The sequence below is a fragment of the Lissotriton helveticus genome, chromosome 12 (assembly GCF_964261635.1).
Source record: "Lissotriton helveticus chromosome 12, aLisHel1.1, whole genome shotgun sequence".
Lineage (NCBI taxonomy): Eukaryota > Metazoa > Chordata > Amphibia > Caudata > Salamandridae > Lissotriton > Lissotriton helveticus.
This window is the reverse complement of record NC_136073.1, coordinates 875,733,571-875,760,529: the sequence shown is the minus strand read 5'-3', so window position 1 is coordinate 875,760,529 and position 26,959 is coordinate 875,733,571. Positions and strand designations below refer to the sequence as shown.

At 45.0% G+C, this 26,959-nt stretch overlaps 1 protein-coding gene across 12 annotated transcripts in view; it reads left to right on the top strand.

Moving 5' to 3' along the window:
• Positions 1-20,168, top strand: part of LOC144798493 (uncharacterized) — a 181,092-nt gene extending 160,924 nt beyond the window's left edge. For all 12 annotated transcript variants that reach the window (XR_013603554.1, XR_013603553.1, XR_013603552.1 and 9 more), the window contains 2 exons: positions 17,704-17,808; positions 19,965-20,168. Coding sequence is in view for 9 of the 12 variants with exons in the window: in XM_078669400.1 (XP_078525526.1) it covers positions 17,704-17,773 (70 nt within the window). In the remaining 3 variants the exon portion in view is untranslated. The remainder of the gene's footprint in view (positions 1-17,703; positions 17,809-19,964) is intronic.
• The last annotated feature ends 6,791 nt before the right edge of the window (positions 20,169-26,959 follow it).

The following is a 26,959-nucleotide window of genomic DNA, read 5'->3' as shown; positions in this document are numbered from 1 at the left end:
CAGACCTGCCCAGGTGAGTCAGAAATGGGAATTGTAATCTAGATAACAAGCACAAAAGTTGATCATCTTAGCCCACCAACAGAATTTATGCCATGTGCATTTATATATTCTGTGGTAGACAGCTTCCCGGCTGCTTGACGGATGGCTGAATTGCCTGAGATGACTAAAGGAAACCGTAAACTAAGCCTTCAGGAAATGGGCTGTCAAGTACAGCTGTTTGGGGCCAAGGTGAGAGAAAAGCTGCCAAGATGAGAGAAAAGCTGTCCTGTTGAGTGGAGTTCCCCTCTGACAGACAAAAAGTAGCCTTTATGTAATCTTCCACCAGGGTCAAAAACATACTGGGACGTGACAAAAAACTGCCACCAAGGTCACCTAAACTACTCTGCAATTTACATTTCGACTCAAGTAGAAGAGTGAAGGCTTGAAAAAGTGCCCCTCCAATCTAGAAGCAAAGCATCCCAAAAGAAACAGATTCTCGCTCATCGTTCATGAACTTGGCTTTCTGCTTGGAGATGAAGCTCTAAACGGCTGTGGAAGACCAGCCTGCTCAACTCTCACTTGTGAGGGACCTAAGCCAATGGTGTGTAGCTGGTTGTTATAACTTTCTGGAGGAAGAATAACTGGGAGAGCGAGAGTCCCATTGTCACATTTGTCTAGCGAGGGGCCACAAGTGAAAAGTGTGTTGTGCATTTGAAGAGTAAACATGTTTTTGCTCAACAGAGATGTAAATACATTTAGTCCTTCAGGGGGTATGAAGCAGTATCCTGAAGGAGTCAAGTTTGTTTTCTGAATAGGCAGAAGCCTAATGTCGCTCCTTACTCCTAATCAGATGCGTCACTCATGATGGAAATTTCTCCGCTTGATTTCTGCTAGTGATTTTTGAAGATCGCTTCTCATCCTCTTTCACATTCCACGACTTTAAAAAAGGCGACTTTGAGCCTTTTCCAATCGTCAATGGTTTTGTTGAAATACCTACATTGACTCTTAAGCCCACCTGTCAGTGGTGCCATAGGGACAGCACATACCAGTCCCATAATATAGCATTACTGAAGTGTGGCTCTGCACAGCCTGCGGTGGCTGCCAGAACACTCGTGGGCCAGTAGACCAAAGCCTATTTGAAACGATGTGAAGGATCAAAAGTGCTCGGGAGCCGACTATAAAGCCTACATCCTTTTTGCTAGATCAGAGAAGTGCACCTCTTCTGGTAGTCGCCTCTGTAACAATATCAAGTGCAACTTGGGCACGACTACACAGAAATAGATGTTTGCACATTCAAGAGTTACATTCAGTGTAACATGCATCCTTGTGGTTGCTTTGGTGGGCTGTGTAATTCAGTCCCATATAGAACTGATTGGTGGTTAGTCAGCTACTGATAACCAGCGGCACTGCGAGTACTTGATCACCACCCTTGGTTGATGCTACTCCGATGCTGAACACAGATTTGAGAAACTGCAGTTATTGGAAATTTAGAGTATGTGTAAATTAGAAAAAGGCTAAAGCCTGAAATGCTGGGCTGTAGCAGCAGTTACAAAGTAGGATGTGTTTCCCATTGAAACCCTCCGGCCTGAACTAAGCCTCTTGCACTGAAAGCTTCAGTTTCCAGTGATGTTCTTTGTTCTGTTCTTAGCTCGGTGGAAAGTAATGTGATGGTATTTTGCTAGTACTTGACCTTGATCTTCTGGGACTGGTTTAATTGTTGTTTTAAGTCCAGACATAGAGTATTCGTGAAAAGTGCTTGAAACGGGGCTTTTAAATGATCTAGCAGCGAGGTTTGGGCTCATGACCTCAACACCAACTTCCAAGAGACATCCAAACAATTGGAAAAAAGACCAATTGTCAATAAATGTCTTCTACAACCTATGCACAAATATATTTAAAGTTTCTCTCCTTATTTCATTTTTTTTCCTGGTACAGAAATATGAGAAATATTCCTCCCCTAAGGCAAACTTCGCTTGAGTCTGAACAGCAGAGATTTTGGAGTGAGCATCTTGGAGATAGATAGCACAAACTATGCACATCTTCTGGAATGTCTTGAGTTCTTTTAAAGATTTGAAAGGATTTCTTTTAAGAAGAATTATCCCGACAATGGTAAGCAAAACTCCAAGCCTCTAGTCTACCTTCAGAGAAGCGGGAGGAGAAACCATGGTTGATTTCCAACAGAGGTACTGGCTGTATAAGATTTTGGTGAGTAGAGCTCCAGGCAGATGGATGTCCTTGATGGCAGAAGAAGGCAGAGGGAGAGAGGACTGAACACTTCCACCATATACCAGTGGAGATCCTGTGAGATGTTTTTTCAAGCCTTCAGGTAACTTAGACCCACTCCTTGTGAGGGAGTGGTGGCTTTTTTCTGCCAGCAGATGGTGGCCAGGTCTGATTTATTTACAGGTTGGCGGTGCCAGCAGCTAAGAAAACCCCTGTGAACTTCTGCTTTTGTCTCTAACCAGTAGCAGACCAATCTATGCTGTTTCAGCAAAATGAAAACCACAGAAATCCACGAAAGCCTCTTGCCCTGCCTGGTACTGAGGAGGATGAGGAGGTGTTGAAATCTTCCATTCAAATTAGCGCCAAGTACGAGCAGTTACATCTCTGATTTATAGGTTGTCAGTTTTCTGTAAGTAGATGCTGCAAAAAGCTACTCATGACCACCTTCTGAATCTCTAAGGAAAGGTAAGAAAAGTGCAGCCATGCGTACCATCTCACAGAAATACACACATGCAAACCCACTGCAGGCTGTGTAGCTCAGCTCCAAAATACACTGAAAGTTTAGTTGTTTATCTTTAAGATGTAACATAAGCTTTTGTCTTTGGTGGGAGTTTTTTTGTGTGAAATCTACAGCCTCTCGCGCGGTTTGTGGTGGCAGCCCACGTGGATAGCTGCTGCATTGGATTGGAAGAAGTGCAGTGAACTCTCGGAGTTACACTTTTTTCCGTACGGATCTATTCATTTTGCATCCTTGCTCATAGGAGAAATCATGGATGGAGATGGATTATGAATTGCCAAAATGAAAATAAAAGCAAAAAGCCTATTGGATACAAGGACCTTAATGTAAAAGGAAAGTGTATTCAGGTAATATGCATTGAAAACTGTATTTGTAACTGTTCTACGTGACTTTCTTCAGCATATTTTTTAAAGATGCTATACATTTGATTTTATGCATGTCAGTTGAGATGAAATTCTGTGGCATCCCTGCTGTGATTAGACACCAATACTTCTTTGGAAGACTCCATGTTAAAATTAAATCGGAAGGTGTCCAAGGTTAAAAGATAAGACAGAAGCATGCTAAAAGGACACGCAAATCAGTAAAAATAAACATGGCACAATAAAATGTTATGTAGAGAAATTGCGCTAATAAACACACGTTTATTAACACAGTATCACAAAATTAACCTGAGAAAAACAGTTTCCTTCCTTACAAATTGCATGATGCAGCACATTTACACAGGGCAACAACTCTTCTAATAGGCCCCGGGGCTCTTCAACGTGATTTTGCCTCACTAAACACACTTAAACCCTTGTATCCTGGTTAATTTTTTTTTTTTTAAACAAATATACATAAGCGCCATGGCATAAACCAAATGTATAGATGTGCAGGGAACAATGTGATATTTATTACCATTTTTTAATGAAGGTGAAGGGCACCATGACCCCCTCGAGGCATTCTCTCCTGTGAGTCGTGGACCCACCATGTTCAAAATTGGTAATAAATAGCATATCACACTGTGCACATCTGCTGCACAAATGTATCTTCATTTACTGGACATTCTGCTGTCCTAAACCAATAATTATTTTAACTGATGGTTAACATGGCATTTCTTCTTTCTTCACTGCTGTTACAAATGCCTCTACAGTGACAGTGCTCCTCTAAGAACATTAATCACACAACATACCTGCTCTTGCAGATCCATACTCTATGGAAGCAAGTACCAGCGAACCCTCCCAGTGCATTTAAATTAATCATTTCAAAAGCAGAGTCCTGTTGTAAATCGGTAAAAACACTGTCCCACACTACACTTTATTTTCCAGTGTTCAGTCTTGTTATCCCTGCTCTATGCTGTCAACGTACTGCAAAAGAAAAGCATGGTGTGAGGCATGTGAGCTGTAGATCACATGCTGTGCATAAGTATGCCATCCAGTATTGGGCCCGGACGTTTGCACTTAGTTTTTGTTCGAAGCAGTCTTTTCCAGTCACGAGGTAGGTGACTCCTCCTTTCTGTGATAATGCGCATGGGCATCGACTCCATTGTTAGATTTTCTTTTTCCGCCATCGGGTTCGTATGTGAATTGCTGCGCTCCAGTTTGACACCGTTCATGTTTTTCCTTCTGTGTGCAATCCACTACCCACAACTGTATTGTTTATCGATCGTATATTCATGTCGTCGCGTATTGTTTCCATTTCGAAAATCTTTGATCGGAAAATCTCATGCAAGGCCTTTGGCCTAGCTGCGTCAACAGAGTTTGCAGTCAATGGAACTGACTCAATTCCAAATCTGCTCCCGGTGCCAATCTAAGTACCCCCGCACCGATCTCCACGACGTGTGCAATTTGTGTTTATCACCTGAACACCACGAAGCCAACTGCGAAGCCTGCCAATCGTTCCGATCAAAGAAAACTCTCCATGACTGTCTGGTTCGACGTCACGAGATGTAGCCGAGGCAGAGGAGGAAGAGCAAATGTATGTGTCTGAGGAAGACTCCGGCATCGAGGAAGAAATCGCACCCGGTCAGCGTACCATGAGTAAAGATACTCCTCTGCCTCAAAAACTACCCCAAAAAAAGGCTCCATCCCTCCTCCCCCTTCGGACAAAGGTCGGCACCGAGATAAGCTTTCGAAAGCCCCGCCTTCGGACATGGCACCGAAACAGGTTACAAAGCCCTCCGGCTCAGGATCAAGTCGTCCTTCGAGGACTAAACCTAAGACTTCGGCACCGAAAGACAAGCCAAATCTGCCTTTAAAGTCTTTGGCACCGAAATCATCGGAACCCAAATTCTCGGTTCCGAAATCTTCGGCTCTGAAATCTTTGATGCCGAAAATTCTGGCGCCAAAGGACAACACCGCTCTTCCTCCATCCAAGGAGCCTTGTTTGGAAGTTCTGCCTAGTAACACTGACCCCAGTCAAAAGGAACTGGTTATCAACCCTAAAACTAGACACCTTTATGCAAAGCTGCCAGAGAAAAGGAGGCCAGAATTTGAGGAATTGTACCATATCCCTTTAAAGAAAAGGAATATGGGAACTAATATTTCTCCTCCACCTCTTTTATCTTACTCACCCTCTCCAACTATTGATCCTAACCTTCTAATAACACCCACAAATTCCCCTCAGCCACAATCTCCAAATCATCAGGATGCGAGGGATGAGGATCTAGATGAGAACACACATGTGCCACAAGATGATACTCAAGACCCCTGTGTCGACTATAAAACTGATCCTAATAATGACAAAGATCCAGACCTATACCCATCTAGGTCTTCTACTCAGATGATAATGTGGGGGTTACTCAGTTGCTTAATAGAGCTTCACAGTATCACAGAGTGCAACTCCATAAGAAACCTCTTGAGGAAGATTTACTTTTTGTGACACTAAGTGCATCACAAAAGTCAATACATACACTACCTATGCTCAAAGGTATGTTAAAACATGCAGATGAGGTATTCAAAGATCCAGTGCGAGCTAGTGTGCTCACACCTAGAGTGGATAAGAAATACAAAGCGGCACCTACAGACCCAATTTTCATTAGGGGTTAGGCTCCACTAGATTCGTTGGTGGTATCAAATGCTCGTAAGCAAGCTAATTCTCAGTCAACAGGAGACGTTATGCCTCCCGATAAAAAGTCCAAGTTAATAGATGCCTCAGGCAAAAGAGTAGCAGCCCATGCAGCCAATCATTGGTACGTAGCAATCTTAGCAAGCAATCTTAGAAAGGTGTGATAGAGCTCATTATGATGAGCTAGAGCAACTGATGCAATACTTACCCGATGAGCATAAATCCAAGGCTCATGACCTCATCCAGGCAGGGAAGCTTATTTCCAATATTTCAATCAGGTGTGCACTAGATGCAGCAGATGCAGCTTCACGTGCTATTAACACCAGCATCCTTCTCAGACGCCACGCATGGCTTAGAATATCAGGTTTTAAGCCGGAGGTTCGAGCATCTATTTTAAATTCACCCTTTAATAAGGAGCATGTATTTGGTCCTGCAGTGGACACGTCATTAGAAAAAATGAAGAAGGACACTGAGGTAGCAAAGTCTATGGGAGCGCGACAAACACCATCTAACCTTGGCTTATTTCACCGATCCTTTTACAGGGGAGGCTCAAAGTCCATACCTACTGACCGGTCCTCTACCTCATATAGAAGCAACAGTCAATCGCCCTATACCAGGGGTTATTTTTGAGGTGGATTTCGGGGAAACAATGGCAAAGGAAGAGGAAGAGGTAATACACCCCGTACTTCCCCGGCCACAAAGAAGCAGTGACTTGTTACCTCTTCCTCCCGATCATTCAACACCTGTCGGGGGACGTCGTACTCAATTTGTTCCAGTCTGGAATTCAATCGCATCAGACAAATGGGTTTTACAAATTATCTAATCTGGTTACTTCCTGGAGCTTACCAGCAACCCTCCAAACATTCCACCACACAAACTATCTGCAGAACATCTACACCTACTAAAACAAGAGGTCCAATCTCTTCTGGAAAAAGGAGCTATAGAACCAGTCCCACTACAGAATCAGGAGACAGGGGTATACTCTCTCTATTTTCTAATTCCCAAAAAGGACTGTTCTCTCAGGCCTATGTTAGACCTATACATACAAACAGATCACTTCCATATGGTCACTCTCCAACAGGTACTTCCTTTATTACAACAAGGCGCCTTTATGTCCACTCTGGACTTAAAGAACACCTACTTCCATATTCCAATACACCCCGGTCATCGCAAATACCTCAGGGTTGTAATAGCGGGATAACATTATCAATTCAAAGTGCTCCCATTCGGAGTAACTACTGCTCCCAGAGTATTTACCAAATGTCTGGCAGTAGTCGCTGCACATCTGCGAAGACAACATGTTCACGTCTTCCCATATTTAGACGACTGGCTCATCAAAGCCAGCTCTCTCACAAAGTGTCTACAGCACACTCAAAGAACCGTACACTTACTACACCACCTCGGCTTTGAAGTCAATCTGTCAAAGTCCCTTCTTCAACCCTCCAATACACAAACGTACTTGGGGGCCACTGTAGATACTTAAAAAGCTCTAGCTTGTCCCAGTCCAGCCAGAATCCACAATATTCAGGCTCTCATTTCCAAATTTCAACCAATTCACTCACTACCAGCTCGGGTATTCATGCAACTACTGGGAATTATGGCATCTTGCATCATGATAGTTCCTTATGCAAGACTTCATATGTGTCCCCTTCAAGAAAGTTAAGCGCGCCAGTGGAATCAGTCTCAGGGTCGATTGACAGATCTAGTGTTGTTGGATGGCAGCACTCATCGCTCTGTACAGTGGTGGAATCCACAGAACCTTTCAAAAGGGCGGCCTTTCATCGACCCAGTTCCACAGACAGTGCTAACAGCAGACGCATTGCTCACTGGTGAGGAAACTCATCTCAAGACTCGCACAATTCAGGGATAATGGAGTCAGAAGAAAAAGCAGCTTCACATAAATCATCTAGAGCTGCTAGCAATCTTTCTAGCGCTCAAAGCCTTCCAGATTCACCTGGTAGGCAATGCTGTCCTGATACGTACAGATAAAATGACAGCAACGTCCTTTATACAGAAACAAGGAGGGACACACACTGTCCAACTGTCACACCTTGCACAAGACATTTGGAGATGGGCCATTCATCAAAAAATGCATCTTCTGGCGGAACACCTCCCAGGAGTAAAGAATCAAGTTTCAGATCTTCTCAGCAGACACAGACAACAGGTCCACAAGTGGGAACTTCACACCCAAGTTCTCCTCCGGTTCTTTCAGATGTGGGGTTTTTCAGACATAGACCTGTTCGCCACGCACCTAAACGCAAAATGCCCAAGCTTCGCCTCCAGGTATCCCCACCCATTATCCAAAGGCAATGGTCTATGGATGAACTGGTCAGGGATATTTGCTTACGCTTTTCCGCCTCTCCCACTCATTCCACTAGTGGTTCGGAACTCAGGCAAACATCCCTCACACTAATCTTGGTAGTTCCAACTTGGGTTCGCCAGCCCTGGTTAGAACTTTCAATAGTTCCTCATCAAAAACTACATCTCACACCCAGTCTCATCACACAGAGCCATGGAGACATCCAGATCCCAAACCTCTCAACTTTGCGATCTGGCACCTGAAATCATAGTTTGGTTATCTGAATCTTCCCCCAGACTGTATGAATATCATTAAAGAGGCCAGAAGACCTACTACAAGAGCTTGCTATGCAGCAAAATGGAAGCGGTTTGTTATTTATTGTAATAACAACCATATTAACCATATTAACCCACTTGATGCTTCCATTCAAAATATCATGTGTCATCTACTACATTTACAACATTCAAATTTAGCGTACACATCTATACCCTTACATCTTGCTGCAATATCCGCTTAGCTTCAAAATATGCAACACCTGTTCCTTTCCAGAATGCCTGTTATTAAGGCCTTTATGGAAAGACTCAAGAGTTATTCCTCCAGGACTTCCAACTGCCCCAGTGTGGAATCTCAGTATTGTCCTTACCAGGCTAATGGGTCCACCCTTCAAATCTTTATATAAATGTGAACTACAATTTCTCACTTGGAAAGTTGCTTTCCTCATTGCCATCACATCACTCAGGGGAGTGGGTGAGCTTCAAGCATTAACCATAGAAGAGCCATTTTTACAGCTACACCAAAACAGTGGTTCTTCATACTAATCCTAAATTTCTATCTAAAGTGGTTTCTGCCTTCCTCATCAACCAATCAGTTGAGTTGCCTGTGTTCTTTCCTCAACCAGATTCTGTGTCAGAACGTGCTCTACACACTTTAGATGTTAAAAGAGCATTACTGTATTACATGGAATGGACAAAACCTTTTCGTAGCACTAAACTTTTTGTCGCTTCTGCTCCACCACACAAAGGCAATCCCATTTCCAAATCAGGTATTGCACTGTGGATAGTCAAATGTATTCAAACATGTTATGCTAAAGCAAAGAGAACTTTACCAATTCCCCCTAGAGCGCATTTCACTCGCAAACTGAGGGCTTCTATGGCTTTCTTAGGAAATATTCCCATAGCTGACATCTGTAAAGCTGCAACATGGTCTACAACACACACACATTCACAAAACACTATTGTGTAGATGTGTTAGCCAGACAAAAAGCTAATTTAGGACAGACAGTTTTACGGACATTATTTCACACTACTGCAACAGATACAGGTTAGCCACCGCTTTGGGAGAGTACTGCTGTATAGTCTATGCAGAGCATGTGATCTACAGCTCACATGCCTCGAACAGAAAATGCTACTTACCCAGAATGCATCTGTTCTTGGCATGTAGAGCTGTATAGTCACATGCGCCCATCCACCTCCCCGGTTACCTGTACCTGCTCCAGTACTATCTTAATTAGATACTTAGACATGGACACCTCTATTCTACTTTTACTAACTCCATTCTCACTCTCTCCGGGAAAACAATCTAACAATGGAGTCGATGCCCATGCGCACAATCACCGAAAGGAGCAGTCGCCTACCTCGTGACTGGAAAAGACTTCTTCGAACAAAAACAAAGTGCAAATGTCAGGGCCCAACACTAGATGGCAGACTTCTGCATAGCATGTGACTCTACAGCTCTACATGCCAAGAACAGATGCATACTGGATAAGTAACATTTTAGACTACATCTTTTTATTTCCTCGCATTGCTGCTTCTCATTTCAAAATACTCTTCTAAAAATACACGTTGTTTCATGAAAACACTCTTTGAAATACTACCCCATTTTTTATTCCATAAGGAAAACCCCACATTTCTCAAAGCATTGACAGATGCACTCTCTGTCTCAGGTAAACATTGAACACTAACAAAGAAAAGGGGATGCTCTCAGCTACTCCAAATCTTTCTAAAGAGTACTAACACCAATGAATAAATCATGTAATCTAAAAAATGCATAACTAGTCACCCATTTGTCATAGTCCTTTATTGTCGTCCCCGGATTCGGGTGATATTTATAAACCATCAGGCCTTCAAACTAGTGGCTTAGCGTGTTAAAAAAAATCCTCCATGGCAATATAGGACAAACTTACACACTAACCTGTTATGTATTGTCTGTGTATATAATGTGTGTATTATAATTGAGCTCCAATTTGAATATATAAATATAGTTGTGAATATAATATTTATACTGAATACCTATGGTGCAATGAGCACACATTACTGGTATAATGTTTACATTCTTATACATGTATTCATATTTTATGTTTGTCTTAATCATATGTATGCATGTATTAAGTACATTCATATAATTTTTGCAGCGTGAATATTTCTGGATTCACTATGCTGTGCATTATTCCACCATCTAGTGGTTGGGGCCGGAATTGTAGTCTTTTTTTTCTTTCTTTTTCTTGTCGCCCAGGTGGGCATCGACATAGCACCATTTGGTGTCCTTCGTGACGTCCTTCGTGACGTCGACGTGCTTCCTCCGGAAGCTCCCACCTTTGGCTGCCATCTTCAGATTCTTTTTTCTTGTTTTGTGCTATTCTTGTTTTTCCTCTTATTTTCTAAAGAAAAATCATAGAAAATCAAGTTTTCAACTACACCGGACTACAGGTCAGGAAACCGGAACGCCGAGGGAGAAGGTATACGACCAAGATCTCGACGTTCTACGGAGAACACGCTCGCAGGGGGCTCCCTGAGCGCAGGATGTACAAAATACCATTCAAGTTTTGCTCAATTGCCACCACAAATACGCCCAGAAGGACCAGCATCCAGTCTGTAACCTCTACCTGCCGCTCGACTACTGCAACTTGTGCTCGGTGCTTACACCCAAGACCCTCAGAGTAAAGGAGAGGCAGAGAAGGGAGAACCACAACATGGAGGGGCAGGGGCCACCTCCATCGCTCAGAGACTTGGGCCTCTCCAGTGGAGAGGAGGACAACATCGCCGAAGGATCGGAGGACTGCACGTTCGTTGAGGAACATAAGAAGACGTTGAAGGAGGTAAGGGAGTCGTTGACACCTAAACACTCAAGCGACACTCAAAAGGGTGAAGCTAAAGCCCTGAGCGACACTCGTAGAAATGAAACGAAGTCCTCGAAGGGAGCATTGCCGCTGAAACACTTGACGAAGGCAACAGCAACCAAGGACAGTCAGCCGAGAGAACCCTTCGAAAAGTACTCCCAACCGGCGAAAGCCCTCGAAAAACAAAGATCGTGCCCTCGGAAAAGCACACCTCAGCACCAAGAAAAAAAGGGGCGACCTAGTCGTCGACGGCCCCAAGAGAGGCGCTCCCACCCTCGACGCCCAACATGCCGCCGAGATGGAGAGGAAGAAGGGGAGGAGGCTCGAGGCCGAAATGGAGAGCATCCAGCAGCGGAAAAAGGACTTTGATGAGAATATGAGCCAATACATCATCCTGCCGAAACCCGCGCTCGACATTGAAAGAGATGACAAGGAAGCCGAACCGCCGAAAACGCCTGAACCAGTCAAAGAACAGGGGGACGAAGACTATTATTTCAAGGGAGAAGGCGACGAAGATCTGCAATCCTACCAGGACTCGACGTCCTTGGAGGCACAAGACCTAGAATGGCAAGATCTCGACGCCGAATCGCCGGAAGAAGGGGTAGACACTTACCCTTCGAAGCCCTCGCCGCCAGACGACATAGGGATCTACAACATGGTCATCCAAAAGGCTGCGCAGACGTATGGAGTGAAAATGGAGGAGGAGAAGACCAAGACATGTTTTCTCCTGAAGATACTACTGCCTCAACAAACTAGGAGCCAATTCCTGCCCATGCTCCCTAGAGTGCTGGATCAAGGAAGAGAGGCCTTTAAGGAACCAGAAGTATGCAAGGCTGTGACTCCTAGAATGGAGAAGTATAAACATTCTTCAAAGGATCCTGCATACAGCCAAGGGTCAGTACCAGCCGACTCCATAATTGCAGCAACGGCTAGGAAGAGGGCCAATGCGCCACTAACGCTGGACCACCTCCAGACAAGGACAGTTGGAAGATGCATCTCACAGGGAGAAAGGTGGAGAGGAATGCGGCAATGCATTGTCGCATCGCAAACTCCAACGCCCTGATCAACAGGCACTCATACCAACACTGGGATGAAGTGGGGCAGCTCTTAAACCATCTACCAGACCAGTACCAACAAAGAGCAGCTCACCTGGTAGAAGAAGGCAAAAGCAAACTAATGATAATAGGAGTGACCAAGAGAAGACACGCATGGCTCAGAATTTCAGGATTCAAACCAGAGGTGCAAAGCAACATCCTGAATACACCTTTTAACGGAGGAGTCAATGTGCCTACCACATCGCACCAGACGTTCCAGCAAGGCTACCAAGGGAGCAACCAAGGCCAGCAGCTGGGACAGCAGCCGCAGAACTGGCAGTACCAGCTCTGGGGACAGTCCTTTTGAGGGTGCGAAAACGGACGAGTACAAACACGAAGGGGAGGCCAACAGCCCTCATCCAAGTGACTTGACCAGGAAACAGACCCCTCACCCTAGCAACACCTCGAGGTGGGCGGAAAGACATAAAGGAAAATTGGAGCCGAACGTTCAACGACAAACAATACCTCGAACACTCAACGCCAGTAGGGGAAAGAATAAGTGACTTAATCCAGGAATGGAGGAAGGTCACATCGGACAAATGGATACTAAACATCATACAATACGGATACTGTATAGAGTTAGAAAAACAACCTCCGAACAGAAAACCAAGAAGCAAGGCACACTCAGCAAAGGAGCTTTCGCTCTTGCAACTCGAGGTGCAAGAACTGCTCACCAAGGAGAGATAGAGGTGGTGCCGAAAAACCAAAGGAATAAAGGGGTTTACTCAACTTACTTCCTGGTGCCAAAGGTGGACGAAACACTAAGACCTATCCTAGATCTAAGGTTCCTGAACAAATTCATAAAAACCCATTGATTGAAGACGACTTCCCTGCAAGAGGTAATACCACAAATACAACAAGGGGACTAAATAGCTACTATAGATTTAAAGGACGCATACTTACATATCCTCATCAACCACAAAAACAAGCCCCTGCTAAGGTTTGTGATAAACCAAAGCCACTACCAGTTCACAGTACTGGCATTCAGCCTGAAATCCGCACCACAGGTGTTTACAAAACACCTAGCAGCTGTCGCAGCACACCTACGAAGGCAAGGAATACACATACACCCCTATCTCGATGACTGGCTCGCCAAGGCAAGTTTGTACAGCCAATGCAAACTACACATCCAGCAGGTCATACTAAAGCTGACACAACTGGGTTTCTCGATCCATTGGGAGAAATCGTCAACGGAATCAGAGCAAATCAAGATATTCTTAGGGGCAGAGATCGACACCATACTGGCCAAAGTGTTCCCCAGCAGAAAGAGAATATTAGCGATACTGAAGGAAGCACATAATTACCGCAAGGGGCAAGTTCTGACAGTGAGTAAAGTGAGCAAGCTGATGGGAATGATGGCATTGTGTATTCACCTAGTCCAAAATATTCGACTCCACATGAGACCATTCCAGGAATGGATACTGCAGCAATGGTCACAGGCAACGCGGAGTTGGAAAGATCTAGTGGTTGTCACACTCGCAGTGCATCAGGAAATAGCGTGGTGGACCTAGGAAAACATTTCACAGGAGAAAACAACCAATTCCAACAGTGACCATCATGACGGACGCCTCCCAGCTGGGGTGGGGCGTGCACATGAACAAACTCAAGGTGAGGGGGCTATGGTCACAACAGGATGCGGTCAAGCACATCAAATACCTGGAACTAAAGACAGTGTTCCTATCCTTAAAAGCCTTTCAGAAGGAGCTGTACGGGTACAGGGTGTTGATCCAAACAGACAACACCACGACCATGTTCTACATCAACAAACAAGGAGGGACACAGTCAGTAGCACTATCAGAGCTTGCGCAGGAGATATGGACATGGGCCATACCACTGAGGATAGACCTACTAGCAATACAAATCCCCGGGAAGGACAATGTGGAAGCAGACAGACTCAGCAGGCAGATGTCAGCACCCCACGAATGGGAGATCAACCAACAGGAATTACAGATAGTATTCCGGAAGTGGGGTACACCGCAAATAGACTTGTTTGCAACACACCAAAATGCCAAATGCCAACACTTCACATCCAGACAACCAGACCATCGGTCACAAGGGAATGCGCTACGGATAAGGTGGTCAAAGACATTTGCATACACTTTTCCCCCGATACCACTGATACACAGGGTACTCTGCAAATGCAGGGTCAGCAACATGTCACTGATACTAATAGCACCTCAGTGGGCCAGACAGTCCTGGTTCTCCCAAATAGTGGAGATGGCGCAGGCACCAGCACACAGATTCCCAAGACGAAGGGACCTGTTAACAATGCAGAACGGAAGGGTGCTACACCCAGAGCCAGAGAGCCTCAGCCTAGCGACATGGCTACTGAAGACCTAGAGTTTGCACACCTCAAACTACCGGCGAGCACAATGGCTGTGCTCAGGGAGTTAAGAAGGCCTACCACAAGGAAATGCTACGTAGCAAAGTGGAAGAGATTCTCAGAAGGGTGCATTAGATAAATATTGCAAAGGAAAGTCACAAGGGAGTCAACAGTACTAAAATACTTAACACATCTGCTGCAAAGTAAACTAAGCCACACATCCCTACGGGTACACTTAGCGGCGATTGTGGCTTACACTAGAGGAGAAAAGGGGAAAAGTTTCTTCACCTCCCAAGTAGTAAAGACATGTCTAGAAGGGGCAAAGAGGATCGCACTTTCAAACAGAATGCTAGCACCAGCATGGAACCTCAATGTAGTGCTGACCCAATTGAAGGCAGCATTCGAACCGATGCACAAGGTTACACTGCACATGCTCATGCTAAAGACGGCCTTCTTAGTGGCTATCACATCACTATGGAGAGTAAGTGAGTTGTAGGCGCTAACACTTCAAGAGCCCTACCTGCAGATACAGTGTTAGGATTGTAATGAGAACAGACCCACAGTTCATGCCATAGGTGGTGTCTCGGTTCCACATCAACCAAACAATCCAAATACCTAGTTTTTTCCAAAAACCAACCAAAAGCACAGAGAGAGCGCAGCACACACTGGACGCCAGGAGAGTGGTGATGCACTATGTAGGAAGGACAAAGGAGAGCAGAAAGACAAAGCAACTTTGTTTCCTTCGCAAGCAGTTTTTTGGGATGACCAGTTACCAAAAATACCATTGCACGATGGATTGCACAAACCATAAAGCTATGCCTCAAACAAGCTGGGCAACAGTTACAAGGAGCAGCTCATGCTCACTCAACAAGGAAGAAAGGAGCAAATATATTGTTTCTGGCTAACACACGAATTCAAGACCTTTGCCTAGCTGCAACATGGTCTTCAGTGCACACGCTCAGTAAGCACTACTGTGTGGATATCCAAATGAACAAAGAAGCACTAGTGGGACCGACGGGCTTACAACACATATTGAGTAACCAGAGCTCATCTTCCACCCAGCCACCACAATAGGGACAAACAGCTACAAAGTCTATTCACATCATAGTGAATCCAGAAAGATTCACGCTGCAAAACGTATAGTTTCATACTTGTCTGTGTAGTTTTGCAGCTTGAAAACTTTCTGGATTCACTAGCGAACCCACCTTCCTCTGCCAGAAAGATGAGACAGGAGGAAAGGGATTAAAGATAAACAAGACTTTAGAAAATAAAAGGAAAAACAAGAAGAGCACAAAACGAGAAAAAAGAATCTGAAGATGGCGACCAAAGGTGGGAGCTTCCAGAGGAAGCACGTCGACGTCACAAATCAATCAGTCAATCAGAGTACTTGTAGAGCACGCTACTTACCCGTGAGGGTCTCAAGGCGCTGAGAGGAGGGGGGAGTGCTGCTATTGTTCTAAGAGCCAGGTCTTGAGGAGTCTTCTGAAGGCGAGTAGGTCTTGGGTCTGCCTTATGTGGGGAGGGAGGGTGTTCCAGGTCTTGGCGGCTAGGTAGGAGAAGGATCTGCCGCCGGAGGTCATACGTTGGATGCGGGGGACAGCGGCGAGGGCGAGGCTGGTGGAGCGGAGCAGTCGGGTGGGGGTGTGGAAGTTGAGTCTGCTGTTCAGGTAGGCTGGTCCAGCGTTGTGGAGTGCTTTTGTGTGCGTGGTTGAGGAGCTTGAAGGTGATCCTCTTGTCGACGGGGAGCCAGTGTAGGTTTCTCAGGTGGGGGGTGATGTGGCTGCGGTGGGGGATGTTGACGATCAGTCTGGCGGAGGAGTTTTGGATGCGTTGTAGTCATCGTAGGTGTTTGGCTGGGATTCCTGCGTAGAGTGCGTTGCCGTAGTCCAGTCTGCTGCTGACAAGGGCCTGTGTCACCGCTCTTCTTATTTCGGTCGGGATCCACTTGTAGATCCTGCTGAGCATGCGGAGGGTGTTGTAGCAGGAGGAAAAGTCACTGTACACGTAAGGAACCCTTTTGAGTAATACTGTTTTTAATACTGAATGCTGTTACATTAATACATAGTAAATACCTTGTCTATCGCGGTTTTGCAGAAGAGGCTTCTTTACCTTTGGCATTCAGCACCTGTGCGTGTAAGAAAGACTGCATGATCTCTAGCTTTTTGCTGTTTACTTGCTACTAGTCCGGCTCTGGTAAGCAATATGTCCCGTTTTATATCTCCATCTGGTGTCAGAAGGTACATCCATGATTTAATAAATGCCCCATTTTTGTGGTACAAGGTTTCTAATCTTGCTGTTCGATCTCATACAGTAACATGAAGTAGTATCAAAAGTTCTGTTGTATAGGAAACAAGCTCGCGCGGCAGCAGGAGGAGGCGTGGCAGCAGGGGGAGGGGGACTGCACTTGCGGGAGCGATAATTGGCGGCGCACGCTCCCTCAAGTAGATCGCCTCACGTGCGCAAGTTGCCATTGAAAAGGTATTTTTGCCTATGTAGCGCATGCGTGCTGCGTAGGCGAGACCTAAAAAAAGAAAGAAAAAAGGCTACAATTCTGGATCCAACCACTAGATGGCGGAATAATACTCAGCATAGTGAATCCAGCAAGTCTTCAAGCTGCAAAATGACACCGACCGGTAAGAAACTATACGATATCTAAATAAGGCCTAGATATATCTGAATAACACACACAAAATGCTTTGGTTTCTCACACTACTGCATTATTCTCTGATTTCATGTGTTGCTGATTCATATTTTGCTTTTAACTGTTTTTAGACATTTTTTGTTTTTCTAAAAGTGGTAAAGGCTGCTTGAAATTCTTTCTTACACAAGTGCAGTAGTTCTGCCATGAAATGGACCATTCTTTAAAGCATGTAAGAATGCATTTTGGCTAGTCACTATAATAGATTTAATTAAATGCTTTGGTGTCTGCTCCATGTTCTGAAGGTAGGTTTTAGTATGACAACAAAACCTTTATCATATGTTGGGCTTCCATAGTGCTCCAGGATTCTGCCAGTTTGAAAGTAATCCCTGACTGGTCAGTTTTGGAATGTTTGTTGCCTAAAAACCATTTGCTCTGCTGGGAAAAGGCTAACTGTTTATTTGATTCTACAGTGCTGCATCCCCTGTAAAGGGTAAAGCGAGTGTAACACGGAGGCAATCTGGCCGGTCTGCTAAAAAGTGAGAATGTGCGTGGCGTCCCTCATCGCAGCTCAGTAGGTATGTCCCCTGTCCATAATTGTTGCATATTAGGTGTATTTGAGAAATGTTCTGTGTCGATTAAAAATTTGTTGCAAATTGAACCATTTACCTGGTACATAGCTGCCCAATAGCTCTACATAGCCGCCGTAGTCCTCAGATGTCCTAGCAGTTCACGTGGCAAGTTCTTTTTACGTATGGACACAGAGGATGGATCGCGCGAATAGTTCACATGGCCCACAACAGACATCATATAGAAACGGTCTAGGTTTTTTGTGGTGGCTTAGAAGGTGTTCCTCGTGGCAAAAGGAGTGTCTGGTTCCTTCCCAGGGTGTGATAGAGGTAATAAAATTGGAGCTGCTCCAGTGACAGGGCATTAGTCGCGACCCATATTATAGCCCAAAAGCTCAAAGAACTACAGTGCTCATTGGTCCCAGCTGACTTCCCTTTCTCCAGTAGCATTTGAGAAATTGAACATCAGATCTAATATGCTTTGGTTATTTTGTATGGCTATGAAAGAAAAGGGGTGTACATAGTAGAGACCATAAATAGAGTTCCCTACCCTCTAAAGGACCATAAACATAGGAGAATGATAGAAAACAAGAGAACGGGCTCGCTTCAGGGAGTTCAGACACAAGTCACATCACCAACCAAATGGAACATGAATGTACCCCTTGAGTTTCATTGGACAGGATCGCAATCTTGTGTGCAAGTTTCACATGAAATCCAAGACTGTTTCTGTACGCTAACAACTGTTTGCATACAACTGTTGTGACCTTGTGTACATGGAAGTGCAGTTCATAGGATTTTATGTATAGTTTGTGGGATCTAGTTCTGAATCAGGATTCAGAACTCGACATGGGACAGAACAGTATTTGCATATCATAAACAATTAAAGAACGCACAGTGCCCCCCATAAGATTTCATGATACTTGGGTAACCTGCACCAGGTGGCAAATACATGACCATTAAACGTTAGTCATAATTGGTGTATGTTAATATCCTGTAGAAAAAAAGGGGTGGTTTATCTGTCCGTCACACGGGGGATGGGGGGGGGAATAAATGTAAAACCATGAATAAAAACATTTTTTTTTTAAAAGAAAAAAAGGGGTGGCGTTTCAGAATTTGAGAGTGAGGACAAAATAAAACTTAATTTTCTCAAATTTCGTAGCCTATAAACCACAAGACACCACAGGCTGTATGATTAGAGTAGGCATAGTTGTGAGGTTTATATTTATGGAGTATGATAGCCACCCTGTGACTTGTGTGGCTAGCAATGCAAAGCACCTTGAAAATACATCTCTCTTTGATGGCCAGTGCACTTTGATTGTAATGGCCATTGCATGACTGTATTTAGCATCTTTACACAATATTGTGGCTGCTACAGACTCCAAATTTTGAATCTGGGGCAATAGATGTGGACAAACAGGGCACATGGTTCATTACTGGCTGAAATGTGATGGGATCAGGTGAGACCCAAGCTGTCCTCCTGTCTGTGTCTCTGTAGCGTAACCCTGATACATTTACCTGATGCAGGAGCTATGGAGGGAAAGAGAAGTCCTTAATCGTCGGACCAAAACACTGTTGAAGCAATATAAATCTCATTAGACCTAGCAGTAGTGAAGGGTATGTGTTCCAGAATGTATGGGTGGATTAATATGCAAAGTTCAGCCTAGAAGGGACAGAAAAACTAAGATTTTCTGTGATGCTCCACTGTACAATACTCTGTCCACCTATAAAAGCCCCATTCAGGACCATCTGATTGGGGGAAGCAAAAAAGGAAACATTAGGTTAATGAAAACCTCTCAAACGTTTTCAATGTGGGTTGCCTGTGTCTAGCCCCCTTTGTGGTGACATTGCAGTTTAATTGTCGAGGATTTTTTCAAGTTTTGACCTGAAGGAACCTTTCCTCAGTTGTGTATACTTTCAGGGAAAATCTGGTGTTGTATAGTGGAAAGAATAGACTTGGAGCAGTTCACAACTGTGACCAGAAAGTCAAGGTCCTGAAACAGAATAAGGTCTTAAGTTTCTACTCCATGTTTTGGTAGTTAACCAACACTTGATGAGGTCGTCATCATCTCATTTACAGTAGGTCACAAGGTAAATTGAAACAGAATATGAAATATGTCAATGTTATATCTTAAAACATTGCTCACTTTTTTATGGTTTTGTTGCAGATATCCCCCATGAAGACTACTGTTGGTGAAAAATATGAAGGTCCTTTCAGCCCTGTTAAAGAGTTTGGTTCAGAAACATTTTGGCTTACGCAACTTGTTTTGTAACTTTGTGTTGTTTGTTACATGTCACCATTGATTCTAGTGAAAGATACCAGTTCTGATGTATGGCAATGCAGTTTTAATAAAACTGAAAAGTAAAAAAAATTGTACGTGCAAATCCATTACTTTACTGTTGACAAAATCAAGACACTTGTGCCCACATGACAGTTTGCCAGATGAATTTAGTGCACATGTTGCAATTATGTATTGTACGTTAAGCTTCGAACCCTTGTGTTTTTGTTATAGTAAAAAAAAACAAATCCTGGTAAATAATGTGACACAAGGATTTTGGTGCTGGAAGCATAAAAATCTGTTATATTTAAATTTTCAGGCATTAATATTTCTTGGGTGCTACCACAGCTGTTGAACTCCTATCACTGTAGATTTGTAATCATCCGGTGCGATTAAAAAAAATACACCCTTTTCCAACCGAACTGTAATCCCGGCCATTGTATTTAAGAAATTGTCAAATAAGGAGTTATATAACACAAAGAGTTCCTCAGGATCATTTGCAGATCTTGGCAACGACCAAAAGGTAGCTGGAAATGTATCATTTCTTGTGAACGTAATGAAGTTTGTGAGATCGAAAACTAATCAAGCTTGGTTAAGCAATGCTAAGGCAATTCATTCTGTACGTTCAGAGGGATTCACTTTGGGTGGGCAAATAGCCGCACATTCTCCAGCAGGCAACTAGACGGACTTCAAATATTTTAAAATTTCTCTCCTTCCCATTGAACAAGCCCTGTTAAAGCCAATTGGTCTCGCCATTCGGCTTTGAAACTGTGTTTTTTCTGCCAGTGCTATTCAGTATGGGCAAAACAAATGGGTATTACAGATGCCGAATACCAACAGTAAAATAAAAGTTTAAAAAGTGCTGTGAAGCATACATGTCTCATCATACTCAGCCCTACTGTCACCGTGAATTGGCAAGCATGTGCCATGCCTCTCCGCAAATTTTCTTTTCTGTTTTTATTTAATTTTCCAAGATGGCAGACGCTCATCTTAGAATGGTAACTAAAACTATATAAGGTGCATCAATGATTATTTATTTTTTTACAAAATAGTGCCCAGGCTGCCATCTACAGCTGCTGAGCCCTCCTAAAAGGAAAAAAACAAGAAGAAGGTGGCGAAGGGATTGTTGGAGTGAATGGCGACAGCAGCGGGTGCAGGAGCAATAAAGGATCTGGGGGGGGGGGGGAGAAAAAGAGAAGGAAAAAACTAAAATAAGGCAAAACAAAGCAAGGAAAAAAGTGAGCAACTCAAAAGGGGCATGGAGGGAAGTGGAGAGCAACACGGAGAGTGCAGGACATGGAATGGCGAGATAAGCAACAGACAAGTTAAAAGGAAGGAGCAATACAGTGCAGGTGATAAGAATATCAGTGGTGAAAGCAGCACACGAGGGCGAGAGCAAGAAAACGCATGCACTTGTACAGAGTGCTGAAAGAAACAGGAAAGAAACCGGAAAGAATAGTTCCCTCAAGGTGAGTAGTGGAAGAATACCATCAGAAGGAGGTTAAAAAAGCCATGCTCCAGGGGAGGAAAAAACATGAAGATTGAATTAAGGTAACCAAATGAAAGTGACTATAAAGCCAATCTTCGGTTAACAGTGGGCTGGCTATAATGCCACTGTACTACTTTTTTTGGTGGGTTCACAAGAGGGCTTTTGGCAAATAAGACCTATAAAGTCCTTTGTTTGACATTTGTTTCCTGAGGTCGGGTTGCCTTCCCAAACCAGTATTTTTTTCTGACCTGACAGAGCAGGACCTCTTATACGCAGATTGAGCTTTTGTCATTCCTGCAACCGCAGAGTCTTCGTTCGGATCTCAATGAGAGAAGACCGTGTCTGACACAACATAGGAGGGAAGATATTGGCAAAGGGGGGCCAGGAAGAGGAACATTCTGCAGAACATGCGGATATCATCAAGCCTGCAATCACTTGCCCGGCACATTGTGGAGTAGTGCTGCACATATCCATCCTCATCTACGAGGAGATCCATGTACTCAACTTGTTTTGGGGAGAATGTGATCCGAGACATCATCACAGACACAAAGCAGCCAAAAGAAAGACTGTCTCAACCTAATCCACCTGAATGGGCTAGAATACTTCAATGTGTTTTCAAATATTTTGAATCTTGAACTATATTATCTTCCTGGAGAGGATCTTTAATAATTCCAATATATAAGAACTGAAATTGTGAATTATAGCAAAAATTATTTTCCCTTTGCTGTGCTTAACATCGCTGGGAAAGGGCTTGCGAGCAACCTTAGGGATGGATAAATTAATTTCCTGTGAACAAATGGAGTTTTGCCTAGGCGGATCAACAATTGATCATATACTGTTATGTTATTTTGATTTGTATAGCTCACTAATTACCCCAAAAATACTATGTTTATAAGAAAATGTATCTATATGTAGCATTTATCATTCTCCTGCCTTTGATCAGGTTAATCAAGCAAAACTATAATCCAGATTGTCTAACTGGGATATTTCTCCTGTTTTATTAGCTATGTGTTCGAGGCACATGAGCTGCAGATTACACACTGTTTCATAGATCGCCATCTAGTGTTGGGCCTGGATGTTTGCACTTGTTTTTGTCCTGAAAAGTTCTTTGGAAGTCACGAGATAGGTGACTCCTCATTTGGATCACATTGTGCATGGGCATCGGCTCCCTCCTCAGTATGTTTTTTTCCACCATCGGGCTCGGATGTGTTTCCTGCGCTCCAGTGTCGTACTGAGTTTTCGTTCTGTGCGCAATCCCTCACCCGTTTCCGACGGTATTGTCTCGAACGCGTTTTCCTCTGGACCCAAGTCTCGACGACTTCGAAGTCTTCGATTCCGGTCGTCGATGAAGGCCTTCGGGCCTACCTAGGCCTTATCTTTTGGCTCACGGAAAGGACGCCATTCATGAAGTGTCCTCAATGTGGGTCGAAGTTTCCCCACACCGATCTCCATGAGGTGTGCAACCTTTGCCTCTCACCAGAGCACGAGGCCAGGGACTGTTCAGCTTGTGCCTTCTTCCGCTCCAAAAAGACAATTCAGGACCGACAAGCTCGAAGGACCATGGCTCGTTCGTCCACTTCGATCCCCGACGACATGTTTGAAAAGGGTGCCGACGTGCCAGAATGCTGCGGGCCGAAGAAGGCGACTCGGGCGTCGAGGACATCACTCCAGCACAGCGGGTCATAAGTACAAATGTCAGCCCCGACCCTTCATCGAAACCCTCCAAAAAGGCTTCGGTCACACCCTCGCCTTCTGGCCTGGGTGCACACCGAGAGACTGCTTCCCATGCCCCGCTTTCGGACTCTGTAAAGAAGCCTACTAAGCCTTCAGGTGACTCTGGCTCGAGTCAGCCTACCCCCGGTGCCGACACACACCTACCGGCACCGAAAAAGAAGCCATCTTCTTCCTTATCCACGCTGACTGCTGCTTCGACATACAAGACTGGCACCGGCTCATCGACGCCGAAAACACTCTCAAAGCCGACCAAAAAACTGCCACCTAAGGGCCCCGACTCCCATGATTTGGAGCCGAAAAAGGCTTCGGAACCGAAAAAACAACACGTTCCGCCGGCCAAGGCCACTGCAAAAGGTTACAGTTCCAAGCCAAAACAACCTACCGAGGCGGTGCCAAAAAGCCTCCGGAACCAAAAACTTCAACACTTATACAGAGGAACTTTTTCAACCAGATCCTACCCAAAAGACTCTTGTGAAAGCTCCTAAGACTGGTCAATTGGCTCTTAGCTCCAAGAAGCGACCGCCTCCTCCCCCACCACATCACTCTCCTACACAAGTAGGACGTGATGATGATGATGTGGATAGCGATTCTGATGATACAGGGGGAGGTGCGGATGATCCATTAGGGAACCCTAGTCCTCCTCACTCCCCTAACCCATGGGATGATTATAACACCCCGGATGTCCCTTATGTTCCCAGGATGATATATATCCCTCCGGGCCTTCCCCCCCACACCCAACCCCGAGGACACTTGTCCATAGGGCTGCTGTTAGAAGGTGGTTCTGACACTAGGGGCCGCCTGGATTTTTTTGCTTTTTGAGCACCTAATTGTTGAGCTTATACTGTGGGGGAGCCTCATAATCTGGGACTCACCCACAGTGAACTCATAATGAAGGAGACTGCATGGAGATTTTACTGGTGTCCCCCTAGCTTGACTAGGCCGCTGCGCAGCAGCTGGAGTATGGGGCACATCGCTGGTTACATGCAGACACATGCGTACATGCATGTGCACGCGTCTAGGGGCTGCGCAGGGGAGATTCCTAGCGTGCGCAGTCCAGGAGCAGCTACAAAGTAAATGGTGTGGCAGGACTTATGCAGAATTGGGTGGTGACATGGAATAGGCTTTATACACTGGAAGGAAACATGCCAGGGAAAGTCAGTGTGTTTTCCTGTGTTTCTCACCTCATTATTCCCTTATGGGGAGGTGGAACCCATGGCTAGAGTAACTTCCACAAGGCCTGCAGATTCCAGACACGCACTAACGTCCAGTATAGTGGATGTGAAAAGAAGTATTCTGCAGAGTCCGAAGTCCTATTTGTACTGCTTTTGGGTCATACAGAACTGTCATATTTCTCTGAGCCAGCCATGACCAGACCCAGGCTGAGGGTTGACCTCAGCTGGATGGATTGGTAACCTTTCTTCCACAAGCTAAGGCCTCCTCTCCATAAAGAAGAAGATGGGTGGGGCTGCAGGCTCATCCATTAGCAGCGGTCACTGGGTTCCAGGCACCAGGCTGCACCAAGGAGGGAAGGCAGTGAGGGGGGAAGGAGTTGGGTTTCAGAGACACTGGACGACTCCATTTTTTAACAAACCAGAGGCTGGACAAGGAGGGAGCAGGCGCAGGGAAGTTATGTTGCTGTTTGATAGGACACACAGAGACTTCCTGCCAGCCCCCTCCTCAACTTTTGAAAAGTACTTACACAGGAAGAGAAGCTCTCTCTGGGGTGTGGTCTGCTGAGGCGGAAGGTGCAGGAACCTGGCAATGGGCAGTTGGAAGGAGGACCCCCCTGACTGCTCCCCAGGCCCCTAACAGCACCAGAAGAAGAGCCATCACAAACAACAAGATTGTGATGGTTGATCCAAGAGTGACTGAGGAGGCCGTATACCTAGGGGTAACAATAAGTGCAAAAATCACAAACATTGTCGATATTAACTTAAAACCTCTGATTTCCCGAACAAAGAAGGAAATGATCCGATTGGATAATCTACGTTTAACTATAGGAGGCCGGTGTAACTTGATTAAGATGTTTTTTTTGCCTCGATTCTTATATTTCTTTAGGACCGTCTGCCTTGAATTCCCCCCCAATATCTTTGTGACTATTGACTCCATGCTTTCAAGTTTTATTTGGGGATATAAGAAACCACGTCGAGCTCTTAAAAAATTGACATTACCGAAGGAAAAGGGAGGTCTATCCCTACCGAACTTTAAATTATACTACTGGGCTACTGTTATAAAATACTGTGCCTACTTGATCTCGAATGGTAGCAATAGTCAAGAGATACCGTCACCTCAAGAACTCCTATTAGGAGAAGATTGTGCCGGCTGCTTTTGGCGACATACAAATGATAACTACTTTAAGAAAGTGAAATTTAAGACTATTAGAGGCCCCGGCTTAGAGCTCAGTGGGGGCCAGTGTGGGCTCCTGGCACCCCGTGGGGGCAGCTTCAAGGGGTGCGTGACGGCGCGCCCCGGCTTTACTTTGGGGGGCAGCCCCCGGGACTGGACCCACACCGGGGGCCCCTTACAGACCAGCGGCGGAGCTCCAAGCGCTTCGTTGCTGGTCTCATGAAAGGTCGCCCACCTTCCGGGGCCATATCTCAGCCCCTGGGGGTACGATCTTCTCCATTTTTGGTTCTTCTAGCTCCTGGTGGGGCCCTCCAGCCACGGTCCTTCGCCCTCAGGTCTCCAAAGTGTCCCATTCTGCAGGGAGCGATCTTCACTGGCTCCCTGCGCCTCTCTTCTCCTTGTCTTGCTGAATATGCATAATCCTAATCTGGTGATTTCATCTGTGATGCCTTTAGGGGCTGTATTTGCAAAGCATTCTAATGATACCCAAATGTGCGGAGTACTGTCATTCTCAAGTGTGCCTAAACATGTAGTCTTGCTGCTGTGCTTAGGTGAAGAACCCGGATTGTTAGCCCTTAAGATGTAGAGGTGCATACTGTATGGTCAGTAGGAGATGCTCAGTCAGGGTCATGTGTCACCAAGGCAGGTGTACCCCTGTTTAATGCTTGTTGAGGTAATGGGGGGGGGTCGCCACTGGGATGGTGCCAGTGTGCAGGGCCCTCGCTCCAGGTTATGTTCAACTAATTGCATTGGGGGCAAGATGATGTGCATACATGGGAGTGGTGGTACTAGACCCCACCCCCCTGCGGGAGGGGTGGAGATGTTATGCAATGTCACAAAGTAATTCCAACATTTTATGTATATTTGTAAATTGGTGCATAGTATTGAGTAGTGTGTATGTGTTTAATAAATGTACTCTTACTTTTATAAAGCAAAGTACAAACTGGACAATCAATTATTGAGTGTTATTTCTGCACACTTGCAAATGACGAATACTAGCCCACACCACCTCCCTTGAGTAAGCCTCAGACTGCTCTGCAACGCTACCCGCTGAGAGTCAGGCACTACAATTGGGCATTTCGTTCCCAGTGAAGGACAAATGTAGTCCTGGTATTTGTGCAGGCCTCACAGATGCTCCCTCGTTCTCCAACAGCTGCCCAATACCTACACACAGACACAGTGTAGGAAGATTTTTTAATGGACACTTTCGACACCACACAAAGGTCCATTCAATTCTACCCATGCTTAAGGGGGTCATTAAGCATGCACCAGAGGTTTTTAAAGATTCAGTCAGGGCTTGAGTCCTCAACCCCCG